At 51.0% G+C, this 18,323-nt stretch overlaps 2 protein-coding genes across 4 annotated transcripts; both read right to left on the minus strand.

The window, feature by feature from the left end:
* Positions 1-2,321: 2,321 nt before the first annotated feature.
* On the minus strand, positions 2,322-4,662 carry ETV2 (ETS variant transcription factor 2). The gene is made up of 4 exons (XM_070387959.1): positions 4,593-4,662; positions 4,418-4,495; positions 2,776-2,888; positions 2,322-2,537 (listed from the first exon to the last, which is right to left on the minus strand). The coding sequence occupies exons 1-4, from the start codon at positions 4,660-4,662 to the stop codon at positions 2,337-2,339; spliced, it is 462 nt and encodes a 153-aa protein (XP_070244060.1). The 3' UTR covers positions 2,322-2,336.
* Positions 4,663-8,510: 3,848 nt separating this feature from the next.
* Positions 8,511-16,005, minus strand: RBM42 (RNA binding motif protein 42). Of its 3 annotated transcripts, none has more exons than XM_070387911.1 (10): positions 15,775-16,005; positions 15,389-15,533; positions 14,012-14,096; positions 13,837-13,911; positions 12,252-12,317; positions 11,998-12,152; positions 11,200-11,532; positions 10,770-10,887; positions 8,841-9,035; positions 8,511-8,760 (listed from the first exon to the last, which is right to left on the minus strand). In XM_070387911.1, exons 1-10 carry the CDS (start codon positions 15,900-15,902, stop codon positions 8,648-8,650), a joined length of 1,413 nt encoding a protein of 470 aa, XP_070244012.1. In that variant the 5' UTR covers positions 15,903-16,005; the 3' UTR covers positions 8,511-8,647. The 3 variants fall into 3 exon arrangements, with proteins under 3 accessions (XP_070244012.1, XP_005908257.1, XP_005908258.1); XM_005908195.3 differs by having other exon boundaries at positions 11,998-12,173; XM_005908196.3 differs by lacking the exon at positions 12,252-12,317 and having other exon boundaries at positions 15,775-16,004.
* Between the last annotated feature and the right edge of the window lie 2,318 nt (positions 16,006-18,323).

An 18,323-nucleotide genomic window follows, 5' to 3' on the forward strand; every position in this document is an offset into this window, starting at 1 on the left:
AAGCTGGCTTCCCCCAAGGATCTTGCTGTCCCCTTGGCCTGGAATGCTTTTCCGTCAGCTGGCTCCCTCCATGTCCTGCAGGTCTTTGTTAAAATGTCACCTTATCAGTGAGTTCTTCTCAGTCCAAATATTTAAAATTGCTATCTTGTCAGTTTATTCCCTACTTTATTTCTCCAAAGCACTTATCTTCTAACATACTATATACTTCCTTTTATTGTTTATCTCTCTCTCTCTTTTTGTTTCCCTCAATATAATAGAAGCATCATAAAGGAGCAATTTTTGTCTCTTACTCAGCACTGTATCTCTACGACTTAATTTCTGGTACATAGTATGATTACTCTATAAATATTTGTGGAATGAGTGAATTTTTTGTGTAAATAAAGTGGGCTTCTGGGGACTGGAAGAGGAAGCCATGAAAGACTGTGCTGCTGCTGCTGCTAAGTCGCTTCAGTCGTGTCCGACTCTATGGGACCCCATAGACGGCAGCTCACCAGGCTCCCCCGTCCCTGGGATTCTCCAGGCAAGAACACTGGAGTGGGTTGCCATTGCCTTCTCCAATGCATGAAAGTGAAAAGTGAAAGTGAAGTCGCTCAGTTGTGTCCGACTCTTAGTGACCCCATGGACTGCAGCCCACCAGGCTCCTCCGTCCCTGGGATTTTCCAGGCAAGAGTACTGGAGTTGGGTGCCATTGCCTTCTCCGATGAAAGACTGTGGCTCAACCTTAAAAAAAAAAGAGAACTGTTATTGCCTCTCCCCTCAGTCTGGCCTCCAAAGCTTCTCATGTGCGTGCGGTGTGCAGTGTCGAGGCCTAACTGGGTTGGTGGGTTCTTATGCTCTGTGTTCATCAACGCTGTAATTTTTTGTGGAGCTGCCTGTTTATGTGCCTGCATTACCCCCTTCGATGAGATCTTCCTCAAGCCCAAATCCCTTCCCTGCTTAAACTCCCTGGCTCTCCTGTGCCCTCAGGACATAGTCTAGGCTCCTTACCTCGGCCAACATGGGCACTTCATCTTGGAGCTTTGTGAACTGACTCATGGTCCCCTCTCCAGCTACGCTGATATTTTAATTCATGAAACAGTGCTGTGAGATCTACCTCCAGGCCTTTGATTTCTTCTGACTGGAACATTCTTTGCCTACCTGATTTTTTTTTCTTCCTACCTGACTTCTTAACGGAGAAGGCAATGGCACCTGACTCCAGTACTCGTGCCTGGAAAATCCCATGGACGGAGGAGCCTGGTGGGCTGCAGTCCATGGGGTCGCACAGAGCCGGACACGACTGAAGCGACTTAGCAGCAACAGCAGCAGACTGCTTAAATCAGCTATTTTTCTCCTCCAGTAAGTTTTCCCTGACCAACCCCCAACTTCCTGCCTTAGGCTAGGGCAGGTCCCTCTTTGGGGGCCACCTCTACCCCTGCAGAGTTCTCCCATCTCAGTCCTGACCACTCTGGCCTGTCCCTGTCTGGTGGGGGGTGGGGGGGGTGGGGAGGTGTCTATCTCCTCACTGGACTGTGAACCTCCCATGGGCAAGGTCCAGAGTTGTCTTTGTCATTGCTAAGTCCCTAGCAGGGCCCACAGGAGGACCACTTAATAGGCTCTCTTTCAGACTTAGTAGTTCCCCAATCTCCAGTACTTTGGCCACCTCATGCGAAGAGTTGACTCATTGGAGAAGACTCTGATGCTGGGAGGGATTGGGGGCAAGAGGAGAAGGGGACGACAGAGGATGAGATGGCTGGATGGCATCACTGACTCGATGGACGTGAGTCTGAGTGAACTCTGGGAGTTGGTGATGGACAGGGAGGCCTGGCGTGCTGCGATTCATGGAGTCGCAAAGAGTTGGACACGCCTGAGCGACTGATCTGATCTGATCTGAATCTGGTAGGCTCTTCTTGGAGTATGAGTTCTGTGTCCCGTGGGTTGGAATAGAGGCTTTTAGGAGGCAAGCACTAGGTCTAATTCCGTGATGGTCGCTAGTACTGGGAAGGCACACAGTAGGCCCTTTTTTGGGGGAATATAAGCCTTCTCTTCAAGAGGGGAACAGTTGGTAAAGGGGAAAGTTAGTGATAGGGTCTGATTTCGGTGCAGGTCCCAGCACAAGGCAGGCGCAGTGGGGACTCAGTTTGAAACCTCTGCATATCCCATTACACAGCGAGCACACAGTATTTCCCCTTAGGGTCTTGGGTCTGTTTTGGTCATCGTGTTTCCTGGGATCACATGGGGTTTGTTGGGGGCGGGGGGGCTGGGATGTGGATGTGATGGTGTGCACAGACTCCCAAGCAGAAGTAGTTTGTATCAGTGGGAAGGATGCAAACAGCACAACGAGGCTTGATTGGGTATTTTTATTGGGTCGGTGCTTCTAGCCCGCCTCCCATAAGGTCAGGATAGACTAGACTCGGCAAGCGGCCCCCGAAGCGGTACGTGTACTTGCGCCCCCCGCTCTTGCGCACGATGTCGCGGCGGTAGTAGTAGCGCAGACCTCGGCTCAGCTTCTCGTAATTCATGCCTGGCTTCCTCTTGCGCTCACCCCACAGCCGCGCCACCTAGGGAGGAGCCCAGGCTTAGTCCGAAAGGGCGGGAGAGGGTTGGGGAGGGCGGGGCTAGACGGTGGATGGGTGGGGCGGGGGCGGGGTTCCGGTCTGTCTGCAGAGGGGTTAGTCGGGGCGCAGCAGGCAGGAGATGAAGGCGAGGCTGGGGGCGGGGCCTAGCACTAGGCAAAGTGCTGATGGCGAACACTGGGAGACCTGGGCGGAACTTGGCGGGTCTGGGAAACTGACTTACCTCTTTCGGGTCGCACAGTTGGAACTCTCGGCTATTGCCGGTCCAGCGGATGCAGCTTCTACGCGCTCCGTCGTGGAGCAGCTCCAGGAGGAACTGCCACAGCTGAATGGGACCTGTAGTGTGGGGACAAGTGTACACTCAGGTTTCCTGGCCCCAGATGATGTCGCTTCGATGACCCAGGAATCCGGATCTGCTCCTCCTCGGAGACCAGCAAATCCTGATTCCTCCATCTAAGGGACCTAAGAATTGGCCTGGGGACCCAGGAGTCCAGAGACTCCTGTTGGAGATTTAGGATTTTGGCTGCCCCATCTCAGGGACCCAGGCATTCAGATCCTCATCTCTTTCTTCTCACCTAGGAGCCTAGGTCCTTGTCCCTTGCTCCCTAGAAACACTAGAAACTACTTGTGTCTTATTCCTCTCCTCACTAGGTACCCGGCAGCGAGGCCCCTCCCCCTCCTCTCTGGAGCGCCGCCAATTTCCTGGGTTCCGCCCCCTTAGCGCCTCATTAGACACCCGCTTCGCTCCCATCGGACAAAGTCTCGCGGACCTCACCTCTGTGGTTAGTTTTGGGGTAACGAGCCAAGGTTGCGCGGTCCGACTGCTGGGTGGGTTCAGAGGAAGTGGTGAGATCTGAGCTCTGGTACTCTTTGGAAGAGGTGGTGCAATCCATATGCAGCCCTGAGTCCCAGGAGGTGGTACAGTCCGAAGCCTCAGGCCCGGCCCAAGGAAGGGTCGAGTCGGCACAGAGCTCCCCGCCGAGGCTCCTGCCCCAGCAGGTGGCGCCGTCGGGGCCGATAGAATAGTCCCAGCTGGTGGAGCTGGAGGCCACCTGGGCGCGCGACCACGAGTTGGTACTACCCGCGGAGGTGGTGTAATTCTGGCCAGTAGCCCCTTCGGAGCCGGTCCAGGTGGCGGGACCCGGGGCCTGGGAAACACCGCTGCAAGAGACGGTGCCGGAGCACGGCAGGTCTGTCCAGTCTCCCGGCCACGGAAGAGCTTGAGGGGCGGGCTCTGCGAGGACAAATGGACCCAAGTGAGAGGAGCCCAGGTGTCCCGATCCCCGCTCCCCTCTGGAGTTCTGGGAGGCGAAGCTCTCAGCCCTGGCGTCTGGGACTCCAGGCTCCAGGATCTAGGTCATACCACCTTAAGGACACAGTGTCCCTCGTCCTAACCCCCTTCCCCTTCATAGATCGCGGAATCTAAACCTCTAGTCACAGTGGAGGACCCCAGTTCCCTCCTCCCCGCCCCGCCCTCCCCTTCCTCCCGCGCTTCTCCGTACACACTCACCCGCCCCCCATGCAGCTTCTGGGTACGGAGTAGAGCTCCAGTCTGGCTGTGGGAGCCCTGCAAGGAATAAGGTTGTAGCTGATTTAGGGAAGGACGTGCACAGTGCCTGGAGACTCCCCTCAGCCACTCACCCAGTGGACTTTGTCAGGGACTGAGAGTTCTCAACCCCAGCTCCTACTCACTTAGACCTAGGACTCAGGACACTGGCCCCCTCCTCCTCCTCCTTCAACCTCTGCAGTTCAAGCCCATATTCCTCTCAGGGTTCAACTGCAGGATAAGCATGCCGCCTTCCTCAGACCTAGGTGCCCAGCCTCACCTTCTTCCCCAGTGCCCAGAGGTCCCAGCCCACAGCCACCTTTCCAGCATGTGTCCTCTGTCAGCGTGTCCGCTTGGACTGCCAGTTCAGGGATATAGAAGTTGAGTTCAGCTCCTTCTGCAGGCAGTGAAGTTAGACAGAGCCCCATCAGGTTCAGCGAAGGCCCCCACCTGCGTACCCACCGCACACACATTGTCACACCCCTGGGACCTACCCAGCCCTGACATCCTGTGCCCCAGAGGCACTTCCTGTGGTGATACTTCATCCCAGTTCCACAAGTCCATGGATGTCCGTTGTGAATGTACTGGGTCGGAAAAAAAGGGGGGGTGCACAGGGTGAGCCGGTGACACTTAGGGACCCTGGAGTCTGAGCCCTATCCCTTGCTTCCCTCACAAGGAGGAGTCCAGGCCTCTGCTCCCTTCTTCCCCAGGGCCCTGAAATCTTGGCCTCCAGTGTCCTTTCCTCTCAGACCCAGGAGTGAGGGCCCCCAGACACCCAGCCAGACCCAGGAAACCAGGCCCCCAGACACCCGGTCTTCCAGCCCCCAGTTCATGGCTCACCTCTGGCAGGTCCTTCTGCCCCTGGTCGGGGGTCTCAGCCCCATTTCATACCATGCACCCCTCCCCTGGGGGCCTGAGCAGGGGGAGCGGATTTTCCAAGACGTCAGAGCTGGGGGTCGCAGTAGGGGTCGAGTTGCAGGGGCTGAGGCGTGGCCAAGCCATGTCACCCCCGCCCCACTCCCCTCTGGCCCCGGGGATGACCGCTGGCCTCCGGGGTAGCTTTAGGAGGCAGCTTTGGTTGTCCCGCTGCATGGCTGGCCTGGACTTGAACGGGAGCTTGGGAAACAGCAGGCTGGGTTGAGACCAGGGTGCAAGGGGTGTTTCCGGGGTGACAAGAGCCGGGAGGGGGGTGGGGATTGGGGACTTGATCCTGCGACATGGGAGGTGGTGGGGGAAGCGGGCCAGGGGTCAGCTGGGCTGTGCCAGGCTTATCTTCAACAGGAAGGGGGATTTCCGGCCAGACCCCCGGTCGGTCGACAGACGTCACAATCGGCAGGGGCCCTGTGGGGGATAGGTGGGGGTAGATCGACCTGGGATCCTCCACCAGGCCCAGTTCCCCGCTTCCTAGGGCTTTGAGGAGGACATTCTGGATGCTTCCAAGGACAGTAACAATGTAAACAATAACAGCAGTGATAGTAATAGCTGACATTTACTGGGGGCTCATTGCATACCACCAAACTATGGGCCTTTGTTTACTCCCCTTAAGAGGTAGGTATTAGTCTTATCCTGATTTTATGAAAGGGGAAATTGAAGATGACTCCCACTTTTCTTCATCTCCAGAATCTGCGCCCTTTCATGCTATAATAGTTCAGGACAAATGGGGAAAATTTGAGTAGGAACTGAATATGAGATATAGAATGGATCATTTTCTTCCATGTGACAATGCTATATAATATGAAATGCTATTTCTAAGAAACGAAGCTATTTACAAACAACAAAGGCTCACAGCTATTTAGGAGTGAAGTGTTATGTCTGTAACTTTTCCAATGATTCAGCAAAACTAAACCAAAACATGTATACTTGCAAGATATACATACACACATGCAATATTTGGAACATACAATTAGAAAATTATGTTGTTTAAGTTCAAATTTAGCTAAGTGTCTTGTATTTTTATTTTCTAAATCTGGCAACCCTACACCCTGGTTGCTTGACTTCAGAACCTATGTTGTTTCTATCCTGAAATATTGATAGATAGATATGTATCATTAAAAATAACCCCTTTAAGACTCACAGACTTAGAAAATGAACTTATGGTTGCTGGGGGAGGGTGTGGGGGAAGGAGTAGTCAGGGACTTTGGGAAGGTCATGTACACACTGCTATATTTAAAATGGATAACCAACAAAGACCTATTGTATAGCACATGGAACTCTGCTCAATGTTATGTGCCAACCTGGATGGGAGTGGGGTTTGGGGGAAAATGAATATATGTATATGTATGGCCGAGTCCCTTTGCTGTTCATCTGAAACTACAAATTGTTTATCGACTATCCTCCAATACAAAAATTTTGTGTTAAAAAAAATAACCTCTTTAATATGGACCTTTTCCAATATTCACCCAGTTTGATCATTAACCACTTGCCATTCTGGGGGGTGTGGGCACTGCCTTTCTGTGTTACACAGAGGAAACTGGGCCTCAAGAGGAAGAGCTACTCACTAGGTCACACAGTGGGTGGCTGGTGCTGGGACTGGACCCAGTGTTGGTTGAACCACAGAGCCCTCAGGAGTCATTGGTCCCTCCATCCATCTAACCCAGGGGTCTGAAAGGAATCTCGTATCTGCCATGCCCCACTAGGCCTGGGGCCTCCTCTCCCTGAAGCTGGTCTCTCTCCATGTCCTCCTGCCCTGGGTTGGTGTCCTCTGTTGTACCAGGCCTGACTCTTGGTTGTGGGATCTTAGTTCCCTGACCAGGGATTGAATCCTTGCCCCTGACAGTTAAAGTGTGGAATCCTAACCACTGGACCACCAGGGAAGTCCCCCAAGTCTCTTCTGGTGTCTCAGTCCCTCTCCATCTGTCTCCAAGTGTTCCTCTCTCTCTCCCTACCTTCTTATGTTTCCATCTCTTTCCCTCTCTGGACTTTTCCCCCAACTCCTTCCTGTTGTACAGCCTCTGACCCACCCACTCTCTTTTCTTCCTCCCTCCCCACCCCTCAGTCTCTGCTCACTACATTTTCTCCTTCTCTGTCCATCTGTCTCTCACCCCCATTGATTTTCTTCTCTCCTGGGACTTAAATGCATGTTTAAAACCCTCCTTTCTGGAATCATTTGCATCTCCTCCCTTGCTTGCAGTGAATAGAAGGGGTTTAGGAGAAAGGAAGGGCTAGTGATGTGGGAATGGGGTTTGAGGATTCTGGAGCTGGGTGGTCCAGCCAGGTGGCAGGGGGCTGAAGGGCACTTCCTGTCATTGAAAGGAGGCCCTCACCCCTCTCACCAGACTGGAAAATGTGACGTCAGAGTGGGCAGTAAGGGAGGAAGACCGGAACAGAGGAAATCTGACACCTCTCCTGGGTGACTGGCTTCCCGAGAAGCCTTGGTATTGTTTCTCCCCTCCCAAGCTGGGGTTCTGATGGCTATGCCCCTGGGACACCCTTGTCCCCTCCCCATGCCATCTCCCTCCTTTGGCTGGTCACTGCTCCAACCTCCTTCCTGGACCTGTTTTCTCTAAAGTGCAAATCTGTGATGCCAGTCCCCTGCCTGAGCTTTGTCTCAGCTTCTCACGGCTGGCTGCTGCCTTCAGGGTAAAGGCTAAGCTCTCAGTCTGGCATTCAAGGTCCTGCACGCACACTTACTTCTGACAGGCAGACAAGCTGGAGCTGGGAAACAGGAGCTGGGGAGAGACTTACAGACAGACAGAGAGGAGAGACTCAGAGACATTTAGAAAGAGACAAGAAGCAGAGGGGGACTTAAGAGAAACAGGAGGAGGCATAAACATTCAAAGAGACAGCAGAAGTCGACCAGGTTTTGGCAGAGTGAAGAAACTGGAAAACAGTCTCAGAGACCTTAAGGGTGAGAACGGCAGAGACAAGGAGAGAGAATGATATTAATAGGAAGAGAATGAAATAGTTTCAGAAATGGCCAGTGCCTTCAGGAAGCCTTCCTGGATCCCTAGGGATGGTTCCCCATCCCAACCCTGATAACTCTGGGCTGTCATTGTCTGGCAATGGCCCTATCTCTGCCACTGAACCATTAGCTAGGAACACTGTTACCACTGTATCCACACACTGTCCTTGATGAAAGCGGATGAATGAATGGACGCCTGGAAAGCTCTGAGCTCCAGAAGGGCAGGGCCCAGAAGACCCACTACCTTGGTGCTGAGAACACAGGGTGGAGTCAGAAGACCACTGGTGTGAGCCTCCACTCGGCTTTGACCTTGCGCTAAGCCTCTACTTCCTCCTGTGAGGAATGGGCTGCACTCAGTGTACACTTAAAGAGGTTTCAAGAAGATCTAACGGGCAGGTAGCAGCGTTGAAAACGCCCATCTGCATGTTCATGTAAACTTTCAAGGCTCCCCACTGTCTCCAGAGTGGGGGATGCTAAACCCGGCTCTCCAAAGAGTGCTTCCAAGCCTAGCCAAGGATGGAAATGAACGTAAATTTATTGAAACTGGTGTTGGGGAGGATGGGTGGGTAGACAGTTGAGGGTTTTCCAAAGAACTGTGGGGAGGAACCAGCGCCCGGCCGGATGGGAGCGGGTGCCTGGCCACAGACCCTATCTCAGGCCCAATTTCTTCTTCTCCTTCTGCTTCTTGCGCACCACGTCCAGGTTCCGGTCCTTCCACATGCTCTTGCGCAGCTTGATGGGGCGTGAGCCCACATACTTCCCTGTGGGAAGAGACGGTTCAAGGCCATGCTCAGACCAGATGCCTGCCATGCCCACTGACCCTAGGGGAGACCGCACTCACCGTTCATCTCACGCATGGCGCGCACATAGTCACTGGGGTCCTTAAAGCTGACGAAGCCATAACCCTTGGTCTTGCCTGTGCGCTTGTCGCGAATAACCTTAGCCTTAAGGAAGGATGGGAAGCGGCTGAAGGCTCGGGCCAAGATGTCATCGTTCACCTCGTTGCCCAGGTCCCCACAGAAGATCCGGAAGTCATCTGGGGTTGGGAGAGGGAAGATCAGAGGATACACATGTTGCAGCCCAGTGTCTGTCTTACTGAAATGATCCCACCTTCTCTGGGAGCACCCCGAGCCCTCTTCCCTCTGTATCCCAGCAGTCTCGACCTGAGGTCCTCTTAGTTATAACAGCCAACACTTGGGTAGTATTTATTTTGTGCTAGACTCTCTGCAAAGCGTCCGTAAAGTTTTCACATACCTGGCATTCCCAACAGCCCCTTACACCAAGGCACAGAGAGGTCAAGTCACCTGCCCAAAGTTAATCAGCAAGCAGCAGAGCTGGGACAAGAACTCAGGCATCCATCTGGCTCCAGAGCCTTCACTTTCAACTAATGGCACTGCCCTGCCCCACCCCAGGGCCACCTCACCCACTCCCGTGATGAAGCCCCTACCTTTGTCATCACAGCGCTGGCCTGTCCTCTGAGCCCCCAGCATCCTTTGGTCTACTGAACACCTCTCCATGGACACTCCCTGGGCCTCTGACACCCACTGGTTCCCATAATGGCACCCCAGGACTGCAGACTTCATCATTCCTCAGCTCTGCCTCCTCTGCAGAGCCCTCTCTGATCCCCTTTGAGTCCCTGAAACCTGAACACACTGCCTGATTCTTCTCCAAGGTCAACTTCAGCTGCCATTTTTGGATATACCTCCTGAGCAGAGTCTGGTCTTGACCAAATGTGCTCAAGCTCAAAGAATCCCTTCCCCCACAAGCATATACTATTACTATCTTCTTCCTGGAAAACGAGGCTTGCAAGGCTGAGTGACTCGTCCAAGGTCACAGAATTAGGGTCTACCGCCTAGCCACCTCTGGGCCAGTGCTGTATGGCTCTGGCCTGGGGTGGGCAGATGGTCCCAGGAAAAGAGGCAGAAGTAAAGGAATGGGGTGGGACTTAGGCCCCTTTCCTTGGCTACCACTGTGGTTGCCTCACAGCTTTGTTCAAGAGGGCACTCTTGAACAAGTTAGGTCACTCCAGGCAGAAGTAATCTGACAAACTTAAGAGGGTAGGACCGTCCATAAACCAACTGATCTGAACACTTCAAAAAACTATTATACCTGAGACAAAGCAGCGGGAGGGAGACATTCTCTTTAAAAGATAATCTAGTCACACAAAACTGCATGCCTCCTGGTTTAGGGGAAAAACAGCTATAAGAAAATAGTTTGGAGACAACTGGGAAAATCACAGTACAAACAGAATAGGAGATAACACAGAGTTACTGTTAATTTTCTTAGATGTGTTAACCATGTAATGATATGAAAGAAAATATTACTTTTCTTAGGAGATGAATATTAAGGTATTTAGGAGTGAAGTGATAACCTCATTTATAATTTACTTCACACGATTGAGCAAAAACCAAAAAAAGATACACATGGAGGGTTACAGTGAAGACAGCAAAATGTTAATTGCTGAATCTAGGTGGTTGATATATAGTTAACTGTGCAACTGTGAGAAATTTATTTCTCACAAAAAGTTAAAGAATGGTCTTTCTCCTTTAACAAGCCAGGCACCTCATGAATGAAATGGGCCAGAGGTCCTACGCACCAATCCCCTTTACCCAGTTCTGTTCAGTGACTAGGTGAGGGCCTGCCCCCTGAGCCACAGTCTGGCTCTCCAGGAGGCGGGCTAACAACACTGCTGCCCTACACTGAGGTGTGGAGCTGCCCGGCTCACCTTCCTTGGCTGAGCAGCACAGACCCTGCACTCAAGCCCACTCACCTGCATCCCACTCTAGCAGGCTGGGGTCCTCCCAGCTGCTCCCAGCTGCTGTGCGAATGCAGCGCTTCAGTTTCTCTGGTTTCCCTTTCTTCTTGTCCTCACTCAGAGGTTCCGGCACCTACAGAGGAAAGGAAGGGTGCAAAGGGCTAGATCTGAGTCTCTTGGGCCCATATGCCCTCTTGAGGCTCTTCCATTTGGTCCCCCTAGTTCTCCTGTCTCCATAGTTAAAGCACAGGATACGCTTCTGGGTGTCAGGTGTATGTGTGTGTCTGCCTCCCTCTTCCCCATGTTCTCCCGAACCTTCCAATTTCCTGGGTCCCTCCTACCTCCATGGACAGAACATGACGTGTGTTTCTGTGTGGGGAAGCCCATGGGCTGCTGTCTGCCCATCCAGCCCTTTCTGTCCCCCACTACTCTGCTCCCTGCTTACCTCAAGAGCCATGAGGCCAGGGGGTGGCTCAGGCCGAGGTGGCCGGGGTCTCGGACGCAGGGACAGGAGCTCAGGAATGCGAAGTGGGGGCAGTAGGCCTCGCACAACTTCCAGTGGGAGGGGCAGGGGTTCAGGCTCAGGCAGAGGCATGGCCAGGGCCAGTGGCAGGCTGGGCCCAATGACTGCAGGGCCAGCTGGGGCGCCCCCGGCTCCCACTGCCACTGCTGCACTAGCCTCCTCCAGCCCAGCCGCTGCTGCCACCACAGCCTCTTCCTTCTCTTTCAGGCCCAAGCCCAGGCCTAGGCCCAGCTCTCGGGGTGTTGCTGGCTCTTCCTGCGGGCAAAAGGAGGGCATGAGTGGGGCCAGATCACAGGCTCCTCCCTCTCATCCTTATCCTGTACAACAGAGCAAGGGCACTGGGACCAGAGAACAGGCAAGAGACACCAAGACAGGGAACAGTGTCTCTGTTCCTGTCAGACCAACACAGGGATAGAGAAACAGGCAGAGAGACAAACACACGGACCAATAAATAAATACAGAAAAAGAGAGGGACAATCAAAGGAAAAATAGAGACACACAAAGAGAAATGCACCTACAATTTGTGTTTTCTCTCTAAACTTCCCTCAAAAAAAAAAAAGCAAAAAACAGAATGATATGGCCACAGGAAGAAACAGGGAAAGACAGAGGCAGAGACATGGAAAGCCGGGGAAAGGCAGACTTGGTGGACACAGCTCATTAGGCCAGGATGAGAGTCTCTCTGTCCACCACACCTGACCCTCAGTTCCCTGACCAACTCACCAGAGGAGGCCTCAGCGCAGCCATGGAGCCCAAGGGCGGTCCGGGGGCCCGAGCCATTGGTGGCAGCATCATAGGTGGTCCAGGGGGCCCAGGCAGGGGGGGGCCCACGAGGGCCTGGTGAGGGGGCCGCAAGGCCATAGGGCGGGGCCCAGCTGCTGCAGAGGTAAGAGCAGAATCTGTCAGGGTGTTAGTGGGGGAGTTGGAGGACTTGGGGAGGAGTTATGTGGCAGGGATGATGACCTTGGCCCCCTCACCTGCTCTCTGCAGCACGTGAGGGACGAAGGCTGGACGCAGAATAGTGGCACTCTGGGGGGCCACAGCTGTGGGAGAGATGAGGGTGTGTGTCAAGGGGGACTGGGGCACTCAGGGCAAGGTATGTGCCTGTGGGTGCTCTGAGCACCCAAGAAATTCTGCCGAAGAGCCTGGGGAACCCTCTGGGAGATGAGGGGTCCTTTTCATTTGTTCATTCAGCAAAACACTTACCACTGATGATCTCCTCTGGGCCCGGCCCTGTCCTGGGCAATGCTAGGGGCACACCTAAAGACCACAGGCCCTACGGGAGCTCCTGGTCCAGAGCAGGAAAGAACATACTCATCACCAGAGTGACAGCCAGAGTGATCAGGGCTGGGATGGGGGAAGCCCAGGCAGGGTGACTGAGGCTGGCAGTAGGGAGCTCAGAAGAGGGACATCAGGGGGACCAGAGAAGGCTTCTGGCAGAAAGGGATCTGTGAGCTGAGACCCAAAAGATAATGAAGAGCTGGTAATGCAAAGGCTAAGTTTGGCAATATTACTGGCAAGGAGAATGCTTATAAACCAAAACCTTTCCCTCTTTAGTTTAGCCTGATTCCAACAGGGGAAGTCAGGAGCTGGAGAGCATCATAAGAGGATGGTCAAGCGGTCAGTAGGCATCCAAGCATAGTCTTGGTGGCTGAAAGACTGTTTCAGTGCTTGTTCTCTGGAGGGCACTAGGGTGCCACAGCAGGGCCGGAAGCTGGGCAGGGTGACTAGGTCAGATGTGCACTTTCATTAAAACCATATAGGAGATACTAAACCTCAGATATCAGGTAAAAGAGTCTATCAGGATTTAAGTGACACAATTAACAAGTTTGATCTAATGAGATGACACCAGAACATTACAGAACACATATCCTTTTCCTACAAGTAAGGAAGTTAATGTCACAAAAATTGACTGTTTGTATAAAAGTCATCTCAACAACATGAAGTAAGAGTGTCCTGTGGAGACAATATATTTTAGTTAGCTAGATTTTGGTTTAGTTGATAGGTTTGGAAGGTTCAAAGTTGGGTGACAATGAGCAGGAAAGGGAAGGGACCTCAACAAGAGCCTTGCTGGCAAATCCCAGCAATGTCTGGGGCTCCAGGGAAGGAAATGGGGATCTCTCTCCACAAGGGGCTGGCTGATGTAAGGTCTTGATTGTCAGGTGAGGACCATAGGTGCTTGTCTGATAGTCTGGTTTGTTCATCCCATCAACAGAGAACATGTAATGCTTACAAGATGGCAGGCAGCCTCACAGACGTTATATTTTAGAGAAAGCAAAAGATGGTAATCATAATAAACAAGTAAGTTGTATAACTTGTTATAAGGCTATATAGCTTTGTAGCACATAAAGTGCTATGAAGAAATAGCAAAGAATATGGATTAGGAGTCACAAGAAAGGGGCTGGTTTGCAATGACCCAGTAAATAAGGCCAAATCAACGAAGTACATGATTAGGTTTATGCTTTAGAAAGACAATGATATCTTGGGGATGAAATGGAGAGGGTGAAGTAGTCAAAACAAAAGTGCTTGGTGAAATGTGGGATTCTCTGGCCTCAGACCTACCTGCTCGCCGCAGGAACATGGCTTCTCGAGCCTCTGGACTGTCCAGGTGACTCCGATCACCAGGGCCAAAGCCAACTGTTGGGAGGGGAGTGATGAGGATGGGGGGGAGGGGAGGAGAGTCCCAGGCTTCCCTTTTTACCACCCTGCTTCCCTCGTCCCACCACTCCTTACTTACCTGGACCCACAAAAGGCGGGCCACCCACCATGGGAGGAACCACTGTGGCTGCAGCGGCTGCTCGGGCCTCCAGAGTCTGTTGGACCTGTGGGATGGGGGTTGGGGTGAGGGGTCTGACTCAGTGCCCCCAAGCTGCCTGGCAGGCTCACCTGGGAACCAAGGGTTTTGTTCTTTGCACTGTGTGGCTATCTCTCAAACTTTAGGTCTCAGCTAAAACATCACTTTTCAGAAAGGCTTCTGGGATCACACTAGCTCAAGGTGCCCTTAGTCCCTCCCTGGTGCAACTTCTTTCATCACCCTGCTTCACCTTCCCCAAAGCATTCAGCACTACCTGAAATTATGTCCAGCTTGGCCTCCTCATCTCCCATGCCACCACCCTGCTCCAAGCCACCATTATGTCTTACCTAGAGTATGATGGTAGCCTCTTCCTCAGACTGCTTGATTCTGCCCTGGACCCCTATAACCTGTCTTCTAAACACAACCAAAGTGACCCTGGTGACATCTAAATTGGACCATATCATCCCATTGCTCAAAATCCTTCAACTGCTTCTCATCCCAGAGTAAAAACCAAGGTCCTTATGGTGATCCACAAGGTCCTACTAGATCTGTCTCTATCAGCTCTCTGTCCATATCTCCTCCTATCCTCTCCCTTGCTCAATCCATTCCAGCCACCCTGTTGTCCCTGCTGGTCCTTGAACATGTCAGGTATGCACCTACCTCACAGCCTTTGCAGAGCAACAGTTGTCTGAGAATACTCTTTTCCCAGATATCTGCACAGTTCCCTCCATCATGCTCTTTATATTTTTGCTTACATATCACCTCCTCAGAAAGGTCTTCCCTGACCAGGCTGATAAAATTCTGCCCTTCTTAATCTACTTTAATCTGTCTCTCCACAGTAAAATAGAAACTCCAAAAAGGTAGTGAATGTTTCTCTGTTTCATTCTCTGCTATATGTTTAGGGCCTAGATTAGCACCTGGCGCAGAAGAGGGACCTGAAAATTATTTGTCGAGAGAATGAACAAGTTTCATTTACTTGTACACTTTTTGGTAATCTCTTTCTTCACTAGTCACATATAGTTAAATATGGAGAACTTGAATGTGATTAATGAGTCTGAGGAACTATGTAACTCTAATATGAATTTTAAATAAATACAGAACATTTTCATCATTGCAGAAAGTTCTACTGGCCATCATGATCTAGAATAAAAGCATGCAAAGGGCAGAATTATTGTCTCAGTCGTTACTGAGTCCTCAGTGCCTGACACCTAAAATATTTGTCATGCTAATTAATCAACAAGCCAGCATCTCAAAAGCTCTCTGTATACAAACGTGTGTCTGGGGCATTGTGCTCTCTTCTATGCCTTATTTCAGCCGTACCTGCTGGTATGTGTTGGTCGCGATAATTGGGCGGATCACAGGAGCTGCTGGGACTTGCATCGCTTCAACCGTGGGGACTGTGGGCACCGCAGGCACGGCAGTTGGGATTCCTGTTACGGGAGCCCCCAGAACTTCCTGCTCAAACCTGGGAAGGCAGGACAGACACCACAGCTCAGGACCTTGCACCAATTCTGAAACGGTGGGTATATCGCGACAGCGCCTTCACCCCTGCCAACCTCTCCTCCTTAACCCTCGTCCCCACAATTCCGAAAGTCCCATTTCCCCAAGACAGAACTATATATCGAGTCTATCGTGGCCTGGAGGCTCTAGGGCTCGACGACTCTGACTCTAGGACGGCTTTTATAGCTCCCTATCGCGGGCCTTACAGGGCCATCTCCGCCTCCATCTCCTTCAAGCGTTCCTCGCCGCTCTTTCCAGGGATGCCGGCACCAGGACCCGGAACCACGGGTCCTCCTGCACCCGGGAGGCCCGGGGCTGGCCCCGCTCCGGCCATTGCTGCTGCCGTCACTGTCTCCGGTACTACCGCCTTAGCTCTGTCGCCTCCGCCGGTTCCGCTGTATACTCTCTGGCTACGTCAGGGTGGGCGCCCGCGGATGACGTATAAGCGAAAGCGACGGGCGCCGATACATGACGTCATGCGTCAACAGGGCTGGCCTTTGGAGTGAGAGCCAATGAGAACCTGGCCACACCCAGAGAGCCCGCCCCCAAGGAGAACTATAGGCCAGTCAGAGTGCCGGAGAAAGGAGTCAACGGAAGAAACTGCGTTTAGGGGCGTGCAACCCAGAGAGACGGCCACGCCTTCATGGGGGAACACGGCCCGCCCCTAAAGTGAAATCTTGGCCTTTGAGAACTCTGGGAAGTTCGGAGGTTCCTCCCGTGCCACTGCGAGACCCGTTCCGGAAATTTTAAAACACAGGGACATCCCAGTCACCCCAGTGCAGGATGGGGTTGGAGACAGCTGGAAGCCGTGGTCGTCCACTTTCGGACATGCTACCAGTGAGTTCCAGAAAAACCAGGACCATGATGTGGGAATTTCAGAGGAGGCGCCTGACCCAGGCTTCCTGGAGGAGGAGGTGACACCTGAAGACTTCTGCTAGACAAAATGAGTATAGAGACTCTGGGTAGGAGGAATAGTTCATGCAAAGGCCAAGGGACGGTAGTCAAATATGTCAACTCAGAAGGTCACGTGTATAGGTCTGTTGTTTGTGCTTCCTTGAGACACAGCTCTCTTTCTCTCTTTTTTTAGTCCTCAAGATGTTTTATGAATATTTTCAAAACTGCACAATAGTAGAGAGAATAATATAACGGACATCCACGTCCCTCTCAAGAATTTACTAAAATTTTATCCTTCTTGTTTTGTCTATACATTTTTTCGGTTTACATTATAGCAAATTGAAGACATCTGTCAATTCGCCTGTACTTGCTTCATAATGTATAACAGATAAGATGTCTATTAAATAAGGAGTATTTAAAAGAAAAAAATACCATGTTCACATACAGGAAACTGTTCTATTATCTTACACCTACACTGCGTTCTATTTCCCCTGACTCAAAATGTCATTATATTACAATAGTATTGTAAAAATCAGGATCCAAGTAAGCCCCACATTTCATGTGGTCAGTGGGTCAGTCTCCTTCACCCCCCATCCCACCCCTTAAAACTTAATTTTACTGCCTGCCTTGGTTCCTTGAAGTTCGAGTTTGAATTAGCATAAATGAGAGATTTGTTAAAATAGTTTGGTTGCTTCTGTGCTGGAGATATTATAAGAAGAGAATAAGATACCTTAAAAATTATTAACCAGAGTCCGTACTTTATTCAGTTTTCCTAGTGTTTACCTTATCTGTTTTCTGTTCACGCATTCTATCCAGGATAACACGTAACATATAGTTGTCATGTTTCCTTAAGCTCTTCTTGCCAGTGACAATTTCTCTTTCTTTTTTCATGACTTTGATAGTTTTGAGGAGTACTGGTCATGTATTTTGTAGAATATTTCACATTTGGGACCTCTCTGATGTTTTTCTCATTATTAGGCTGAGGTTATATTTTTTTGAGGGGCGGGGGGAGACCACAGAGGTAAAGTGTAATTCTTATCATATCAAGGGTACATACTGTCAACATGAATTATTATTAATTTTCATCTCCTGAGGTAGCACTTGTCAGGCCTCTACTATAAAGTTACTTAAAAAAAAAAAAAAACCTCCCTTTTCAACTCTCTTGCAATGTTGATGGCAATGTAAAGTGATACAGCTACTACAGAAGACAGTATGAAGATTCCTTAAAAAAAACTAGGAATAAAACTACCATATGACCCAACAATCCCACTACTTGGCATGTATCCTGAGTAAACCATAATTGAAAAAGATACATGTACCCCAATGTTCATTGTACCACTATTTACAATAGCTAGGACATGGAAGCAACCGAGATATCCATCAACAGATGAATAAACAAGCTGTGGTATATATATATAATAGAATATTATTCAGCCATGAAAAGGAACACATTTGAGTCAGTTCTATGAGTTGGATGAACCTAGTGCCTATTTGGCAGAGGGAAATAAGAAAAGAGGAAAACAAATATATTGACATATATATATATATATATAATCTAAAAAAATGGTACTGATGAATCTATTTGCTGGGCAAGAATAGAGACTTGGACCTAGAGAACAGACTTGCTGACATTCGGGGGGAGGGGAAGGAGAGAGTGTGACGAACGGAGAAAGTAGCATGGAAACATAAACACTACCAAGACAGCCAGTGGGAATTTGCTGTGTGACTCAGGGAACTCAAACCGGGGCTCTGTGACAACCTAGAGCAGTGGGATGGGGTGAAAGGAGGGAGGGAAGTTCAAGAGGAAGGGGACATATGTATAACTGTGTATGATTCACCAGAAACCAACACAGTATTGTAA

The sequence above is a fragment of the Bos mutus genome, chromosome 18 (genome assembly GCF_027580195.1).
Source record: "Bos mutus isolate GX-2022 chromosome 18, NWIPB_WYAK_1.1, whole genome shotgun sequence".
Lineage (NCBI taxonomy): Eukaryota > Metazoa > Chordata > Mammalia > Artiodactyla > Bovidae > Bos > Bos mutus.